Here is an 18,532-nt window from a genome sequence, read left to right as displayed (position 1 = left end):
TTGTGGCTTTTCATCGTTTGTTCTTTATCGCGTTTTTCTTTTTTCCTTGTTGTATTAGTGATGATAGCTATTTAAAACGCATTTGTCATCTACTCCTGGCAGGAATGTCTGAAAGATGGTGGAGGAGCTTCGGGCTAAATGTTGAACTACTCGAATTTTTAAAAATTTATTTTTAGTGTCAACTGTTTGAAAAGACGAGTATTTAATTAAATGTTACAATTAGATTGGATGATTGGTTTTTAAATAAAATGTATAATTTTACTAATTTGTTTTAAAATTTTCATTCTGAAAATTTTTAACTTTTGTTTTGACTGCATTTTTGTTTGTTCTGATTTTTCTTAACTAATTTTCGAAGATAATAAAAGCGGGACTTTGAAATAGTGTTCATAATAACTCATATTTTGATATGAGGGAAATTGGATTGTTTATCCTAGATTGTCTGTTTGTTTTGAATGAAAAGTAGAATTTTAATTTTTAGTGATAAATAATTGATTTTTGTTTTTATTGAATTTTGTTAGTACTGATTTTTTTTTAAAACTAATTTTCAAAATTTAACAAGATACAGCATATTGAAATAGTATTCATATTAATTCATATATTTATAACATAAGACAAATTTATTCATTAAATTATAGGAAAGAATTTTTATTTATGAAAAACTATATTTCGGGGGAAAACTAATTCTAGGTTAAAAATAAAAAATAAAAAGTTCTTGGCAAAAATCCAAGCTGATGATTTCCCCCTTAAACTTCTTAAAAACACCAAATGATCGAAATTTTATGCAATTGCTAGGAATAAGCTCCTTGTTTGTTCACTTAACTTCTATCATCAAAAGGAAGATGAAAAATAATAACCACCGAGTCAACATTCTGAGAATATTACTCACTCAAAAATTATGTTGCTTTTCTTAGTATTTAGGCATAAAAGTTAGTTCTAGAAAGGACCTTCACCCCTTTCTGAGACGCCAGTTATAAATGGGTCTGTTTTCTACTAATAAGGATCGATATTTTAATCCATTCGTCTTTTTGTTTTAGAATATTTTAAACTTTTCGGTTATCGGGGCGCAAGCGATAAGTCGCCAAAAAATCCAGACCTCCGCCAACTTTTTATTCTATTTTACTTTTTTTTATTTTAATTGTTTTATTAAACGCATTAAAATTAAATTTAAAAAAAGATAGTTGAATTTTATTTCGTTCGGCTTGTCCCGCAGTGGAGACTGATCGTAAAGACACGGTTCCCAGTAGAACACTGAAGTCAAGCCACCAAAGCAGGGGAGCCACCCCCTCTGTAGAAGATCAAAATTGCGATGGCATATCTTCAGATCATCCTCAGGGATGTTTCCCAGACCGTAGCCGCAGCTCTAATGCGACGTAAATAAAGTACCTACAGTGTTTATCTACGGTAAGAACTCCCCCCGCCACAAAGTCTGAGGCTGTCTGCTGTTGTGGAAACAAGAATAGCGCATTTCAGGGAGGGTAGCTTCTCTTCAATCTAGGACTAACACAATAGACCGAAGAAAAAAATTTCCTTTCTCTCGTCGATCCGAGCCAAAACCAGTCCTAAACAGTGACACCACACCTCTACTTGAAATGGTTATACCTCGTTACCAAAGTCACCGCCACGGGTCCAAACGAATGGCTAGGAGAGTTCTTACTTTAGACAAACTATACCTACCTTTCGACCGGCTGATCGAAAAAAAACCCGAATATTTCTTAAAAGTGAGTTTGAATAATGGTGAAACTAACTTTTAAGGTCAGATGGATAGATCATTGGTTTTTCACAATTTTAGAGTTTTTATACAAATATTTTCTATATGCAGGGTGCAAATATCGATTCGATAAAGTGAAAATAGACGCATTCGATATATATATATATAATAACATAATAAAGACGAAAAGGAAAAAAAGAAAATAGATTAACGAAAAAAAATTAAGACAATAATAAGTTTTATTTACTGCGAATAAGCTGCAAGTGCGTAGAACTCATGAAATATGTTTAAAATATAGAAAAAACATCGTAAAAGATTTTTTAAAGGAGAAGAAAAAATATTTAATTAAAAAAAAAAAAAATACTGAAGGATTTTTGTTTCAATATAGCGGGCCTAAAGATTCCACCATTTTAAACAGTTTGTAGTCTATTTTAATTTTTTCGGTAACAGCGCTATCTGTGAAGCAAAATNCAAACTATGCCCAAATCTACAACTGAACTGGACTGGTTACTTTTTATGGNATATTTTTTAAAGGAGAAGAAAAAATATTCAATTAAAAAAAAAAATACTGAAGGATTTTTGTTTCAATATAGCGGGCCTAAAGATACCACCATTTTAAACAGTTTGTAGTCTATTTTAATTTTTTCGGTAACAGCGCTATCTGTGAAGCAAAATTCATAAATCTACAACTGAACTGGACTGGTTACTTTTTATGGAGAATCCGAATCTGAAATAAAAAAATAGTTTATTTTCAAGATTTCAAAGTTGCCCTATCCCTGGGGTGAAAGATCCGAGTTTGGCATCATTAGACAGCTATTAAAATTTTAAGTATGTCGACTTTAATTTTTTCGATTTGATGTATATTTCTCGAGATACTTAACCGTTTCCAAAATGTTCACACCCTGTCTGTATATAAATGGCTAGCGTAACTCCGGAAAAGGATTCAATTTATTTATTTTCTGTGCAGCAATGAAATAATTGCTTAAAAAAAGAAAAAAAAAACTGAAATTTAAATAGATCATAAAAACAAAGTAGCAATTAGTTTATGTACGCATGTGATATATGCTTATCACATGACGTGCAAAATTCGTTTCAAAACAAGGTTAAAAAAAATAATAATAAAAAAAAAACAGATTCCGATTAAATCTTTTTATGTACTTTTATTTAATATGCTTCTTAAAAATTAAGCAATTTATGTTCTAAAATAATCCAATTTATTTAATTTTATTAATTTGAAATTGATGCTGTCCTTGCTAAATCCTGACGAAAACGTGATCATTACTATATCGAAAATTTACGAAGCTCCCATAAACTATTTAATTTACTAGGCTTGTGATTTGAAATTAAAAATCACTTTTTTTTGGCGTTAAAACAAAATTCAGCGAGATAAATTTGGATGCGATGGGGATAAATCTCTTTAAGCGAACCATAACGAAAAAAGATAAATTAACCGCGGAAAAGCAGCTACTTAGCTGTTGCGAGCTCATACCTCATTTATCTTTCGCTCTGTTTTTTCTTTTCTTTCTGTAAATGAACTTGTAGCTGCAGCGCGCTTCTCTCACTTATATAGTTGAAAACAGAAAGAAGAAAAAAAACGCTCTCCTCAGTTTTAAAGTATTACTGTGTAAAAAGGCCCAAGTTGTATTGTTATGGAAGAACACGTATCATTTCTCTCTTACGAGAGAGTAATGTGGAAGAGAAACGTATTTTTAGAACTTATTTTCAACTCCCCGATGTGAGGAAACCGATTGAAAACTGCGAGCAGACTTCGGTCTTCATTCAGTTGTTAATGTGTCGCGAGATCGTTTTTGTTCTATCTACTTCGTATTTGCCACTCACTTGCGTCACACAAATTAAATACAATTGGGTACCTGCAAACGACGTCACGCGTGTGTATCGAACCTGATTGGCTGCTTAATCGAGGCATTTGCTTATGCATAATGAGGTCACTGCATAATAAGGCATACTATATTTTCGGTTCTATGATGAAACATCTTTTTATACGTCGAATTTCTTTCCGTGTTTCGATTCCTAAGAAGGTAAACTGTAGTATGCCTGTTTATACATGTTATTTATAGCTTGACAAAAAAAATAATTTTTGATCCTGGTGATCAGTCGCTTATCTATTAAATTAAAAATACTGTTATGCTTCTTTCCCTTGCGCAATATAATGTGCTGGTTCCAAGAGACTTTTGTAGACTCCTGAATACTTAATTTATTAATGATGATAATTATGCATTACACCATTAAGGATGTATTGCATAATTTTCATTAGTAAGTTTAGTGGACAGAAGTTCATTATAGTTTAGTGGACAAAGATTCAAATTATCTCTTAGAACGGATGAAACAAGAACTCCCAAACTGTTCCAATTAGACTTCTATTTAAGTCTAACTGTTTGACTAACTCTAAGTCTGACTCCTGAGTATTTAATTTATTAATGAAAATTATGCATCACATCATTAAGGAACATGTAGTTTAGTGGACAAAGATTCAAATTATTTTTTAGAACGGTTTTAGCAAAAACTATGCTATTAAACTGTTCCAATTAAACTTCTATTTAAGTCTAACTGTTTGACTAACTCTAAGTCTGACTCCTGAATGTTTAATTTATTACTGAAAATTATACATTACATCATTAAGGAACATATAGTTTAGTGGACAAAGATTCAAATTAACTTTTAGAACGGATGAAACAAAAACTGTGCTACTAAACTGTTCGAATTCAACTGCTATTTAAGTCTAACTGTTCCTGACATCTATTCTTGTCGATATCATCATTTTTATCTTAAGGTTCACCGTACAGTTTCAAATTTTCCTTTTTTCCCAACCGAATCCGTTTTGCTTATAGTGTCCAGGAGAAAAATCATTCTTTAAATTGTTGGATTTAGCTCTGCTTCTTAAAAACAACGTTAAAAGGATCATTTGTCTTGGCTTGTCCAGTAATGTTGTTATCCGAGTTTCCTTTCGGCGTGATCTTTATTTAATCTTTAGGAAAATTGTAAAACATTTTTCAAAGTCTTGAGATTGGAGATTGTAAATTTTTTTTTTCTTCCTGTGTATGTATTGAAATATTCGAATGTTAGTGATTGAAAAAAATATTTTAACTGATGAGGCAAAGCTTAGTTAACCGAGAGAAAATTAAATGTCGAATTTCGGAGGATTATCTTGTTGGACAAAATCAAGGTTAAGAGACGCAATATTTATTTTTCTACTAGGTAATTATTCTTATTAAACTCTTTCAAGAGATTGTGATAGATGATGATGCAGTTGACTAGTAGATTTTGCCATTTTCTCATGATCTCCTGTTTCTTCTAACTGTTATGTTCATTGCTGTGAATGACCGAAATTGGTGGTTGTTGACTTCCACTGGTGAATGTTGACAATCACATAATCGCTTTGGTAAATGTTCTAAATATATACTAGGTCTAGTTAAGTGCCATTACCTGGTATACCCTTCACTGATGTTTTTTTTTTAAATTTTCAGTGCCACTACTCAGCATGTATTTAACCGGTAGTCCGAACACTGATGTTTCTCCTAATCTATCCTCATCATATATTAAATTATCGAATGAATATAATAATATCAACGAATAAATGAATATCAAATCGGATATAACAAATATTTCGGACATTCACCAAAGCGACTATGTGATTGTTGACATTCAGCTGCGAAAGTCGACATTCTCCTGATTTCGGTCATTACGGTAACATGTACATTTTAGTAAATTCCAGAAAATTGGAATGTTTCTGAAAAGAAGTTCTGTTTGAAATCAACTCGATTTAAATTAAAACTGAGTTTAATTGTTTGTTCAGTATTATTCAGTAGTTTGCTCAGCTTATTGCTTGCTCAGTATTGTATTACTCAGCAATTTGCACTGTTTATTGCTTACTAGTGTATTTAAATAAGTATTACTGCTAACAATGAAGTTGGACTTATTAATTACAATCAACACACTCGCCGACCCGAGCCAAAACCTATCCTAAACAATGACACCACACCCCTACTTGCAATAGTTATACCCCGTTACCATAGTCACCGCTACGAGTCCTGACGAATGGCTAAGGGAGTTCTTATTCTAGACAAACTATGCCCAATTGTCGATTAAAATGATTAATAACGGAAAAGGTTTCGATTCGATTCGCATTAATTAGTTTTAGCAACAAAGTATTAATTTCTGCTATCCTGTCACCTGTACGTCGATTTATATCTAATTCTATTTTAAACACAAATAAAATAAAATTAAAATCTGGTTTAGCGAGTTCGCATTCTTTTATTGTATTCCGCGACAGACTTAAATGGTTTTGTGGTTCTTCATTTGACAGAAAGGTTCATTCATCATGTTGATGGAATCATTTTTCTCTGTCAGAGAAAATGAGCATTTGAGTCTTCCCAAAAGGCAATAGTTCGAATCATTTATCACTATCTCTCGCTTTAAACGGTGTAAAAGATCAACAGAACACCAAGTCCTTATGAATATAACTTAATGAGAAAATTATACACTGTGGATAGTTAACACTGTCTGATAAACTCATTTTGCTTGATTTCGGAAGAGCAATCATCTGTAGCTACATTGAAATGTTACAATGTAGTTACTTTTTGAAATTTAATTTCTTTTTCAGTAGGTGAACGAGGCGGAGATTTTTCTTTGAACATTAGTTTTGCTTCTTTTCTTTACTCTCTTTTTTTCTTCACTCTCTTTTTCGTCACAAGAAAAGTTTGTTTTTAATTTAAGGTTGTTGTCCCCTAGTGTTGAAGTGCAGAGAAACTTTGTGTTGGATTTTTTTTTTACTTATCTATTTTTTTAAAAATGTGTTAATGTTTTAAATTTACAACAACTTGTAATTTTTACTATTTACTACAAGCCACAAATTATTGCTGTAATAATTTATTATTTCTAAACATACTTATCTATATATGTGAAAATAAATGTCTGTGTGTAGGTGTGTGTGTCCTTTATAAACTTCTCCAACCGAAATCGATGAAACTTGGCAAACAGATAGTTTGAAGCAAGAGGAAGGTCACTGTCAGTATTAGAATATTCTACGACGAACCGTTCGAACGGGATGAGCGAAAAACGAAATGGAATATTCTGATTGGTTAAACGTTAGTCATTGTTTTAAATTTAACTATAGACAATTCAGTTTTTAACATATTTTAAGAATAACATCAGTGATAATTTCTAGCTTATAGCTCTATTAGATAAAAAAAAAAGTTTATTGCTTGTATTCAAATAGAGAATTATTTTATATTCGCTATGTCTAGAGCCCCTGAATTACACTATCTATCCTAGTATAGTAGCCATAGCTATGTCAGATAAATTCAATGAACAACATTATGTGGTAACACGCTAGGTCTACGTCACGCACTACGTCTGATACCACGCACTTTTTTATTATTTATATTTCTTTTAAAACGTTTTTTAAAAAAAAACTATTTATTTAAAATCAACGGTAATTGAATAGAAAAAAAAATATTTATGTATTTAATCGCAAAATTAATGGGAATGTTATATTTATTTGTTTAGGTGAAACGTAAAAAATCTCCTTATAATTGATGCCAATGATGCTTAATTAGTTTAGGTAATTGGGGAGAGTCGGGTACCCCCGCCTAGCGGATACCCCCGCCCACAGTCAATTTCATATGTATAGAATATTTTTTCAAATCAATGGGCCATCGGATATTAATTGTTATATTAAAAATAGATTATTTTCAAAGTTTCAATTATTTATGCAGCTGTTAACATGGTAAACAATAGTTTTGAAAATATGTTGAATACAGTAGTCATGAAATTAAGAAAAATTGGTTGAATGTTTCGATTAAACTTCATTTTAATACTAAAAAAATTATTTTTTCTATACATACAGCATTAAAGTATGTAGTCTTAAGTTTAATTTGCACGAAGAAAGAAGTTAATATGTGAAAAATTGTTCGAGTAGTTACAAATTTACAAAAAAATTGGATTTCGGGTAGCCTCGCTCACATGAATGTCGGATATCACCGCCCAATTTTATTTCGTCGATAAATGTACGGTTGCAAAGATTATTATTTTATTGCTTCAAATTTGAATGTTATATGCATTTTTAACAACAAATATTGTTGTTATTAAATTATTGGTATTAAATGATAGAATTCACTAAAAGTATATAAATATGTAATAAATAAAATAATTTTGTGATAAAAATGATAATTGAGGTTTATCTATGGTCACTTTCATTTACACCCGAAAAAACAGTCAAAAAACATAATTTTTGAAACTGGACGGGGCTACCCGACACATTTTGAAAAGAGCTGAAAAACATGTTTTTTTAAATTTCTATTTTTTTAAGTTAAACTATACTTTTTTTGGTTTATTCTTTTTGCATTATTTAATTAGATGGTAAAACTATAGAAACATACAAAAATATTGATTATTACTCAATATTATACAGATATATAAGCAATACTCCTTAAGTGGGCGGGGCTACCCGACTCTCCCCTATATGCATATTGAAATAAAAGAAAGCAAAAGTAATGAAGTTAAGATATTTATTTGTTTAGAACCGTAAAAAATCATCATACTATCAATGACGACAATGATGCTTCATTAATGTTGGTAATATGTTGATTGATATTAAAAAAAATGTATGTACTGAAAAACAAAAATAATGGAGAAAAGATATACTGATTCATTTTGGAGGAGTAGCATATTATTACTAATACTAATGCTTTATTAATATTGATAATATGTATTAATTGAAATAAAATAAAATAAGCTATATGCTAAAAAGCAAAGTGAAAGGAGAAAAGGTTAATAAAAATTTCGTTAAGGAAGACCGTTGGAAATCGCCATCCACAAATGACTCTTAATTATTGTGTACTATTGACCGTAATATGTACTTCTGGTATTATGGTAATTGGTGCTGTTTTGATNCACCCTTTGATAAGGAATGAGAACTTTGTTCTTTCACAAATAAATAATTTAACAGTAAATTAAAGGTTAGATAGAGAAATAGCTAGGCTCCAAAATCTTTATCAAGTTTTAATAAGAATTCTATTTTTTAAAAAAATTTCGGCTTTAGTTGACTTTCACTGATAAATATATTTTTCTCAACGCTTAAATGTTGAAGGGTTATGTAATAAGTACCAAATATACTAATGTAGGTATTAAACATGATATATTTAGTGGTGATTAAAACAGAACCAATACTAAGCTGTTTAAATACCGATACTTTTGAAGAAGTGTTTTACGGCCCCTCGAAAGTAATATGTACCGGAAAAAATTATTTGATAGTGGTAAATTTTAACTATTATGGGTTGGTCCCGAGTAATAGCATCGTGCCAAGTGATGCTAAATACATTTTATCTTTATTCTAATGGGAGGAACAACAAAAAACAAGAAGTTTTACTTCAATAACGTAGAGCTACCAAAAAAGGCAAAGAATAATATTAAATAAAAAAAAAGTAAAACCTGAGTAAAAGTGAGACCTGAAAAGTAAAACCTAATCACTAAAAAATAAAACCTTATTGCTTAATTTGAAATAAAAATCATGCTGGCATACTAAAAATTTATGTGATTAGTTATGTTAAGATTTAGAAGAAGGCGAAAGCAGTGATTCATTAATTTCCCTAAAAATTTTACTTACCTGGTGCTTGCATCAAGCTCTTTAATTGTGTCGGTATATGCTTTTTCAATTCTGAGCATGATTTCGTAATGTTTCTCAGTACTGGTTTTATTCATCCCTTGCGAAAAACAGGTATTCAGCTAGTTTTATATATAAAAAGAAATATATTACTATAGATTATATTGTCTTACTATTGAAAAGCAAAAGAAATACCAAGCTAAAACTAACTTATGGAAACTTCTTATCGTCTGAAAATAATTTCAGCTAAAAATATTCAAAAAATCATGAACTTCTGTATTTTATAAGTGAAAAACAAACACAGAATCTCACGTGATATATCAAAACTGCTTAGTTATAATATCAAGCTTGATGAAGGTGGCTCTGCATATGCAAATTATTTGTTATTAAAAAATTTTTTTAACAAATTTGTTGCACACACAAATTAATATTTTCCACAAATATATGGGTGTTCTCGAATCATAAAATTTCTTGAGGACGCAATTTATTAATCATGGTTTACAAATCTGGTCTCCATAGTTTACACCATGTATATTTCTCCTGATGTTTGTAATGGTGTAAATGCTCAGTGTTTTCACTACAGCGCGAGAACGCGAGAATCTCACACATTTTTTTCTTTTCTCGCATTAAAAAATGATTACCGCGAGAAATTCGCGCATTCTATAAATCAATTTCAAAATTCGCGAATTTCTCGCATTTTGGAAAAAGCTTCGAATTACGCCATTTAGAATAAAATCCGTTTCACTTTTCTTCCTGGATCTTTCATTATTTTCAACATCTGCCCCATTATCTAGCTTCCCTATTTACCAGTATTGTTCAGAACCTTTTCGAACAACAGAACACAACCACGGAACCCCTTTCAGAACACATTTCTCTGCAACCACGTGTTTACCGTAGGTAAGGTTTCTTCATGTAAGACGTTCAAATTTTTTATGCACTTATGTAAGATGGACAAATACCTTGTAAAGGCAAAATCTTCTATGATGATGCACCAAAAATATTCAATGCTTTAAAAAATAGAAGACGTTAAAAATTTATTATAATTAAAAAAATAATTTTTTTAAAGAGTTTTTGTGTTTTTTTAGTTTTTAGAAATCTCACTTAACTTTTTGAAATCTCACCCTGTTTTTGAGAAAGGGTGAGAAATTCTCACCCATTTTTTTTCTATGATGAAAACACTGATTGTTTGAAAATTTACATTTCTCCAGCTCATAAGCATTGCTTATGAGCTGGAGAAATGTAAATTTTCCAACGAAAATAAGAAAATGTTTTCCTTCTTCGTAGGGTAGCACAAGTAAAAAAATTTATATCGATAAATATTTTAGCTATGTGCGCTTAAACAGTTTATCAAACAACGATTTCAGTACAACGACCCTCAGACTTATTTCTTCATGCAAAATAGTTAGATAACTTTTAAGTTTAATTATTCATTTTGTATTAAAAATTCAGAAATTATAAGTTTAAACTAGTTATATAACTTTCTATGTGCTCTCAGTGTTCTACTTTCTGGCATATAAAATCTTCATTTTTCCAGATGCAACAAAGAATCCTCAAAATTTGCAGACGCTATCTCATGAATAATCAATTACTCATTTAAATTTTTTTCATTGTTTAAGAGAATTATTCCCTTGGTGCGAGACAGCCTTGGGAAAAAAAAAGTTTTCTAAACGAAGGAGATCAATCACTTGGCAATTTTACATTCATTTTTGTTTTGACTTCTCTCAAATCGATTAACCTTGATGTGTTGTGGTATATACAAACTCTAAAGAAAATAATAGGAGGGGGGGGATCTCATAAATAGGGGTAAAGATCTTCTCACCAATTGCAGCAGGAGTTGAAAAATTTTATGCTTAATTAATGTCATAGTGTGTGCGTGTTTCGTACCATATACTCTTTTTAACAAAAACTTTTCAAAGTTATATATATGTATTTTTATTTTTTTGCCGGTGAAATTATCCCATTAGGCAGCCGATTAACCCAGGTCGATCATTAGAGCGTCTGCAGACAGTCTAGAGGCGAAAATAATATTTAGAAAGCTTTTTTCGGCTGGTCTTCATTTTCCCGCTTGCTATTATAATCAACCACCATCTTCAGTACTCCCGAGTTTTAAACAATTTCGTCTATCATTTAGTGAATGGAGTACTTCGACTATTTTATGTACATTCTGTCAATGGCTACTTAAAAAACTGACAGGCTCCGTTAATCGCGTTATTTCAGTTTTATGTGACGAGATAATGCCTATGCCCCGGGCAGATCTCTAATAAATGATTTGATGTTTGGTTTTTTTCTTCTTTTCAGCAATTTTCTTCCTGTTGACATTTATTTCGTAGATTGTGTGGTGAATTGTAGTTTTAATCCTCTACTGTAGTAGGGGAGAGTGGGGTCAATTGAGTAACTAATTTGTTAGTGGTTTTTATTGCATTCTTATTATTTTACATGTATTTCTGTTTTTCTACTGTTGCCGCCTGATTGAGTACTTTGCGTTGGTTTTTCTTTCGCCTCATGATTATTGAATGGGGGGGGGAATTGTCAGTTTGTAGGTTAAAATCATCATACGCCCATAGAATTTTGATTTTCTTCTTCTTTTGTTAAGAATATGCTAATGTCTATGCTCTCAAAAATTTAGTTATAAACGATTCCTAGCCATCAACGGTTTCAGCTACAGTGATAAAGTTTCAAATGACAACACCCACTTTTTTTGAGCAAGAGAGTGTGATAAAAAATCTTTAAAAACAGAGAAAAATTAGGAAGAAAACATAGAATAATGAAAAACATAATGAATAGTCCATTATGCTATGTTATTAATGCATGGCATTGAATATTGTTCCTTAAACTAATTAAATTAAATTAATTATTTAATTTTTAGTTCAAAAATTCTTTCAATTAGATTATTATAAGTCAAAGAAACAAGCGGTTGTTGTCACGAGCTTAATGTCCTACCAATCAGACGACTATCCCGACCCGTGATCTATTATTTTTTGTTTTTTGCTGACAATGAGTAAACGGATCCTAAGTTGCTCTTAAATTCAATAAAATATCTTAGAATAAAAATAATAATTTAATAAAATATCTTTAGAACGGCTTTACTATACGTTTTAGTTCAACTAAAGCACTAAAAATTAATTTGCGTAACCATTTTTTTTAAAAATTGGGTAGTTTTATGCATTGAAAAAGAAATGATAATAAAATTCCTACAATCATTTCCCTCCTACAAAATATGTTTTTAAAAAGTCCTCCAAGTCTGTTTTTGTCCAACTAAAATACCGGTTACAAATGTTCATTTCCTATTTTTGATGGGAATATATTTCCTGCTTGTGAGTATATAAATTGGAGATTTAATAAATCTGACAAAAAAATATTCACCACTTTGCTCGAGCTGCCTGCCCATAAACACGCACTTATTTGGAAATAGTTTAATCCTTCTTTGACAATTTTATCTAAAAATAATTCTCGATTACTCTATCTCGCCTAGTGGTTACCAACGATTTAAAATTAATAAAATTGGGTTGTGTTTCTTTTTTCAAAATTAATGTTTAGGCCACAGTAATTTTGACTTACAATTGAAAGTAATTTAAATATTTTAGCTACCACATGAGCATTCTAAAGCCACAACTTGCCACCTGCGTATGGAAAACTTATTATGTCCCACAAGGTCTTCTAACCAATCTGATTGGCACAATTTTGTAAACCTAAGGAATTTTAACATCTGAAAATGGGAATTTAGTTGCTTATCGCGATCCAGCCTGCAACCAGTTAAATCAACAATAATAAAACATTAAAATGATTCAATTACAAATTGCAATCTGTTTAGGCTGGCGCTGCCTTAATTTTTTTTTAGATATAACAGAGTTACTATGCAATTCTCAATCCTTTGATATGCCCTACTTTCTCTCTAAGGGTAGAGTTCAGAAACACCCTGCATATATTAATAATTTTCTTTTATTCGTTCCAGGTACCTCTACGGCCATGGTTGTCTAAAGCTGGATTGGGATCTTCAGAAGAACATCAGACATCAATGCTCACAGTAGCTCAAGACAAAAGAAATAAAAAATGGGTTTTAGCTCAAGAGAGGTTCCTAAAACTAACGTGACTCTTTGGTGATGACAATTTATTCCTTTTCAACACGTCATCAGAAGTGCCTCCAATTGCCGAGAGTTTTTACCTAATATTTAATATATCTGTTGTGAACAAAATACATGAATTCTATTTAAAATAAAATTGATTTTTGTACTTTCCCCCCCTTTGTATTAAGTATTTTATGTGCAGGGTTTTTGATATTTGTCACCTATTTAGAGCGGCGACTATAGTTTTGTTTCGTTCTCGTTTTCAATGATCGCCCAAAAAAGAAATCATATTTTTCCTTCTCTTATACCTGTCGTGTAATCCTCAAATTTCTGATTCCGTTTGATAATATTATTGTGGTAAAAAAAAGGTGAAAATCGAAATTCAAAAATCACGTAGAAATCCATAGCAATAACTGCGGATTTGCGATCGAAAACCGCATGGATTTATTATGAAATCGATGCGAAATGGAACTGAAATGGTCAAAAATGATAGGTGATTGCTCATATGCGCAATATTATTATTTGTCTCTACAAATAGTGCAATGTAATAGCAAAAGTACTAGGTTTGACGATTACAAATTCTTAAGCATCATTTTCTTGTTTCTTACATTTTCCACGGATACCTTTACCCGTAAGGGAATTTTCCAGGGATGTACCCGTAATCCAAGCTTGTTTTATTTATTTATTTTTGTTATTATTAATCGCAATTAACGTTAATGAAGTAGTGATGAAGTGATTTGTTAAATTATAGCAAATGTTTTAATATTTTTAACTCCTTATAAACGCAGAGTTTAGCATTAGATCGTTATCGCAACATAAAAATTGCTAATTCTAGCTTATTTCTTGTTCTACGCAGTACTCGATCGTTCGATTAGACTTACACTCTAACTTAATTACAAAACGTGAAGATTTAAGTAAAAATATTGGTCGCAAAATTTTTTTTATTGACATTTATTTTATTTTTCCAATTTTTATTTAACATTTCATAACCGCATTTCTAAATGTGCTTTGTTTGGAATATATTAAATACAGTAACATGCATAAAATTATCAAGTCGCCAAATTCATCCAATTTAAGAATCATTTTGTTTAAATGGCCCATTAGTAAAAACTTTCTTCTAAGTCAGGGATGGGCCAACTGTGGCCCGTTGTAAGGTTTTATCCGGCCAGCGGATAGAATTTTAACTTGCCGATCCGTGGCGAATATAAACAAGATACATTATACATCCATTATTTTGTCTACTTTGTTTAAATTTATTTTTGTTCTTTCTTTTTTAACAAAGTACTGATGATCTTTTTACTTTCTCTATTGGTGGAATTGATGGAAATAGTTAGCTCAGACGGCTTCAATTGGTAAAACGCTGAAAGCAGAAGTTCTTTATAGAATAGCCACAGATTAGCTCCAACAAGCGTTTGTCTTTCTCGAGGATCAGACGTATGGAATCTAACATAGGTGAATTGTGCTTCAGACAGCGCATTTTAAGCTCCAACGAGAGGATTTTTCTGCCGGTGCGAGTTCTAACATTATTTATCGAGTATGGAAAGATTGCACACTATTGTTGTTTCTAAACATGCCAAACTTTGAGTTTTGTAAATCATTACCAAAAGCTAGTTTCCAAAATTTAATATCTCATGCCCAGAAAATCAGAGCTATGTTTGCTTTCATCTTATATATGTGAACAAGTGTTTTCAGCCATGAACCTTAGAAAAAATAATTTCAGAAGTAGACTAACAGACAAGCATTTAGCCTTAAAATAAGCACATCTCACTTCGAACCTAAATATAAGGAACTTTGAAAAATAAAATCACAATTTCATTCATCTCATTAAATATTTAAATTAAAACTTGGATATCGTTTTTTTTTTCTATTTTAGAAGTTTTTACTCGGCCCACCATGCTTTTTTCCCTCGACCAAAAAAGTTTGCCCATCCCTGCTCTAAGTGTTGTGACGCGTAACATATTGATATTTTGCGCCGTTTTTTATAGTCAGCACATTACACTGGCTGGAGTTGGTCAAAACATTACCTAACAGTTATAAATGTGTTTACTCACAACAGTTTATTCTTCAAAAAACGTTGTTTATTATAAAGGATCTTATATAGTATAATAATGATGAAATGCCACTAACGTAACCTTAATACCAGCCATTTTGGACGTAAACCGCATTACACAACCATATCGATGTAAATCCCATAGGATATTTTCACAGTTCCAACTTTCTTTTTATTGTTTTGAGCATAAACCATATTAACCGCAAGCAGTTGCGAGATATCTTCAGTAAGAATTTCTCAGTATAAAAAATAAACTATTACTCAAACGCTGAATTTTTTTTTTTTTACCTTTACGCTAGTCACCTTATTTTAGGTCCATCTTGCTACGAAAAGTATTAAGTGTGAAAACGATAAGCCTGTACCGAGGCGCATCGGTTTACAGTGAAATCTCCTTCAGGCCCGAGTACCGCTGTACGAAGCGTATTCTGCTAAGTGCTCCCACCCATATTTTAATAATGCGAGTCTCTAGTGGTCACAAGAATAATATCTCGCTCCTTTTGTGACCATGGTATCATGTCTGTTTATTTATGTCCATTGCTTCGTATCTGTTTCTCATCTCGCCACCTTACACGATCAGTTTGAATCTTTGCAGAGTAAAGAGGAGTATAACTTAAAACTTGACCCGAATTCGTTGAAATTTCGAAAAGAAAAATGGAAAACTTTTTTCTTAGTGAGTCCAAATAGCGGTGAACAAGAAAGCTTTTACGAGGCTCGCAATAATTTTCTTTACAAATCATTTTTGTATTGCTTTTTTAACAATTCAATAGTTTTGTTACTTCCTGTGAAATATATTTTCAAATACATGCGAATATCCTTAGCTACAAGTCAAATAAGCGTCACCCCAATACGGGTGACGTGGCCCTATCAGAAACTTTGGTGTCACCCGAATATAGGTGCCGCGTCCCGATCAGAAACTTTGCTGTCACCCGAACATGGGTGACAGTGCAGTAAACGTGTTAAAAATACAACGCGTTGATTATTTTTGTACCTTTCAATGGATAAACTTTTTTTGTATTTATATATTCGTGAGGTGCATAAGCTATGTGATTCTCACATGAAGAAAATAAATGGTACAACGTAATTGTACCTTAAATGAAACTATTTTTATTTTTTGAGAGCCAGATCATAGCACCAGCTCTTTCTTGCTTGACAGTTAAGAATTGGTAGTCTAAATTTTGCTCTGAGACATATTCTGGTCTTTTAATGCCGAAATTTCAAAATTTACTTTTATCAAAAGAAAATTTATTCTTTTCCGAAATTCAAGTGTTCTTTGGTAAATTCTATCCTTTTAACTCAGTTCGTTAGAAAACGAGATTAAATTAGATAATCTCTTTCCGGCTGTCAAGCAGGTTGCGTTACGATCTTGGGGTGCACTAGGAGAGTTCAATTTATTAATCTGTAATTTATAAATTCAAAAATGAATGAAACCGATTAGTTAAATTTACTGTAAGAAAAATCTCAGGCCTAGTGCCTGAGATGAACGACGATTTTAACCCTACAGGACAACGACCCTAAGTAAACGACTTGTATTGTGAGCCCTTTCCTGCTTAACAATGTGCAAAACCAACTGCGTAAACCACCCCAGTCACCAGATCTTACTTACGGCAGTAAGTGTTTAGATGTAATAAAGATTTTTTTTAAGGATGTGTATTTAGAGTTTTCTTCAGATATAAGAAGAGATTCTATTTTTGCCACGTTAATCTACGAAGAACGTTATTCTATTTATTAAGTAATTATTTTAGATGTTTGAATAATTTTTGATTCATTTTATTTATTAACAGGGATAATGAATACATTTTTAGTAGCGCAATGTATTTTTTGTGTGTTATTTTTTAGATTTTTTTTCATCATATTATATTAATCTTGAATGATTTTTTTCCTTTTAAGAAATTTTGCTAGTGAATAATTTTTTTTTTTTAATCAAAATTAGAGTAAATAATGCATTGAACCTTGTTATTTCATATGTTCTCTAGCAACGTGAGTAGTATGCAATCTTTCAGTTTAAAGAATATCAAAAAAAAAAATTGATAATGCAGGACTATTTTGATGTTCTTGAAGATTTTAACCAAAAATTAATGAATTTTTATTTCTATTTATCATGTGTTTATTTACATTTAATTTTATTCATAAGTTGTATATTTATTTTAATTCTTGCCTTATTTTTTATTTTATTTATGACTACGAGTTATGATTTATAATTTTTTTAAAAATAATAATAGAAAACAAGTTTTTGGAAATTTTTAAGGACATTATCTTTTATTTTATATTCATTTTGGTAAAATTTTAAAAGTTTTTTCTCTTTTTTGCATTTTTAAATGCTATTTTAAAATTATTTTTTTTGACGTATAGCCCTGCTCATTAAAATATGTTCTATTAAATCTAATTTTGAAATTTTAAAGTTCAGAATAATTTTAAAACTTTCTCAAGCCTATTATAACAACTTTGGAAAGGTTTTAAAAATGCTACCAATCTTATTACTAGTTTAAACACTTCATTCGCTTAAAAAACATAGTAATTTTTTTTTTTAATTTGTTTGTTTTTTGGAAATGTTTTTGTTTTTGAAATTCGAATAACGTTTTTTAAACAAGTAATATCTTTCCACTTAAGTTTCTTAGGATTATTTAATTAATACTACCCATTTTATTACTTGCTTTAAAACTTCACTCGCTTGAATAACGTATAAATTGGAAAATTTTTATGTTTTTGAAGCGAATGAAGTTTTAAACAAGTAATATCTTTCGACTTCAGTTTCGTGGGATTATTTATTTAATACTATCGTTCTTATTTTTTTTAACCAGACTCAATAGAATGTATTTTCTAGAAAAACATGAAACAAAAAATACTCAAAAATAATTACGGGTTAGTTGATAAATAAGAAAATTTATTTCCGCATTTTAAAATGGAAGACGTAGAATCGATTGAAGATTGATCATGAAGCATTTCTTTATCTTAAGTTCCAGGCGTGTTATTTAGATTTCATAAGAAGCCAGTAATTGTGAAAACAACTGTAATTATTAAATTCAAGTACCTGGACGAACTTGATTTATGAAATAATTTAGATGCATTCAAAAATCTACGCATATTTTATT

General features: G+C 30.8%; 1 protein-coding gene and 1 long non-coding RNA gene across 10 annotated transcripts in view; one reads left to right on the top strand and one right to left on the bottom strand.

Moving 5' to 3' along the window:
- The window catches only part of LOC107436762 (angiogenic factor with G patch and FHA domains 1), a 44,082-nt gene extending 30,518 nt beyond the window's left edge, over window positions 1-13,564 (top strand). For all 8 annotated transcript variants that reach the window (XM_071183137.1, XM_016048569.3, XM_043047570.2 and 5 more), the window contains exon 16: window positions 13,282-13,564. In XM_071183137.1, coding sequence (XP_071039238.1) covers window positions 13,282-13,419 — 138 coding nt within the window. In that variant the 3' untranslated portion in view covers window positions 13,420-13,564. The remainder of the gene's footprint in view (window positions 1-13,281) is intronic.
- LOC122270402 (uncharacterized) overlaps window positions 1-18,532 on the bottom strand; it is a 201,760-nt gene that overhangs the window by 9,723 nt on the left and 173,505 nt on the right. The window contains exon 3 of one of the 2 annotated variants that reach the window (XR_006225775.2): window positions 9,333-9,451. The exons of the other annotated variant lie outside the window; for it this stretch is intronic. This is a non-coding gene — a long non-coding RNA (uncharacterized lncRNA). The remainder of the gene's footprint in view (window positions 1-9,332; window positions 9,452-18,532) is intronic. 2 annotated transcript variants of the gene reach the window in all.

This window comes from Parasteatoda tepidariorum, chromosome 7 (genome assembly GCF_043381705.1).
Source record: "Parasteatoda tepidariorum isolate YZ-2023 chromosome 7, CAS_Ptep_4.0, whole genome shotgun sequence".
In the NCBI taxonomy this organism is placed as follows: Eukaryota; Metazoa; Arthropoda; class Arachnida; order Araneae; family Theridiidae; genus Parasteatoda; species Parasteatoda tepidariorum.
The sequence above is the reverse complement of the archived record's forward strand: the minus strand, read 5'-3'. Positions and strand labels throughout refer to the sequence as shown.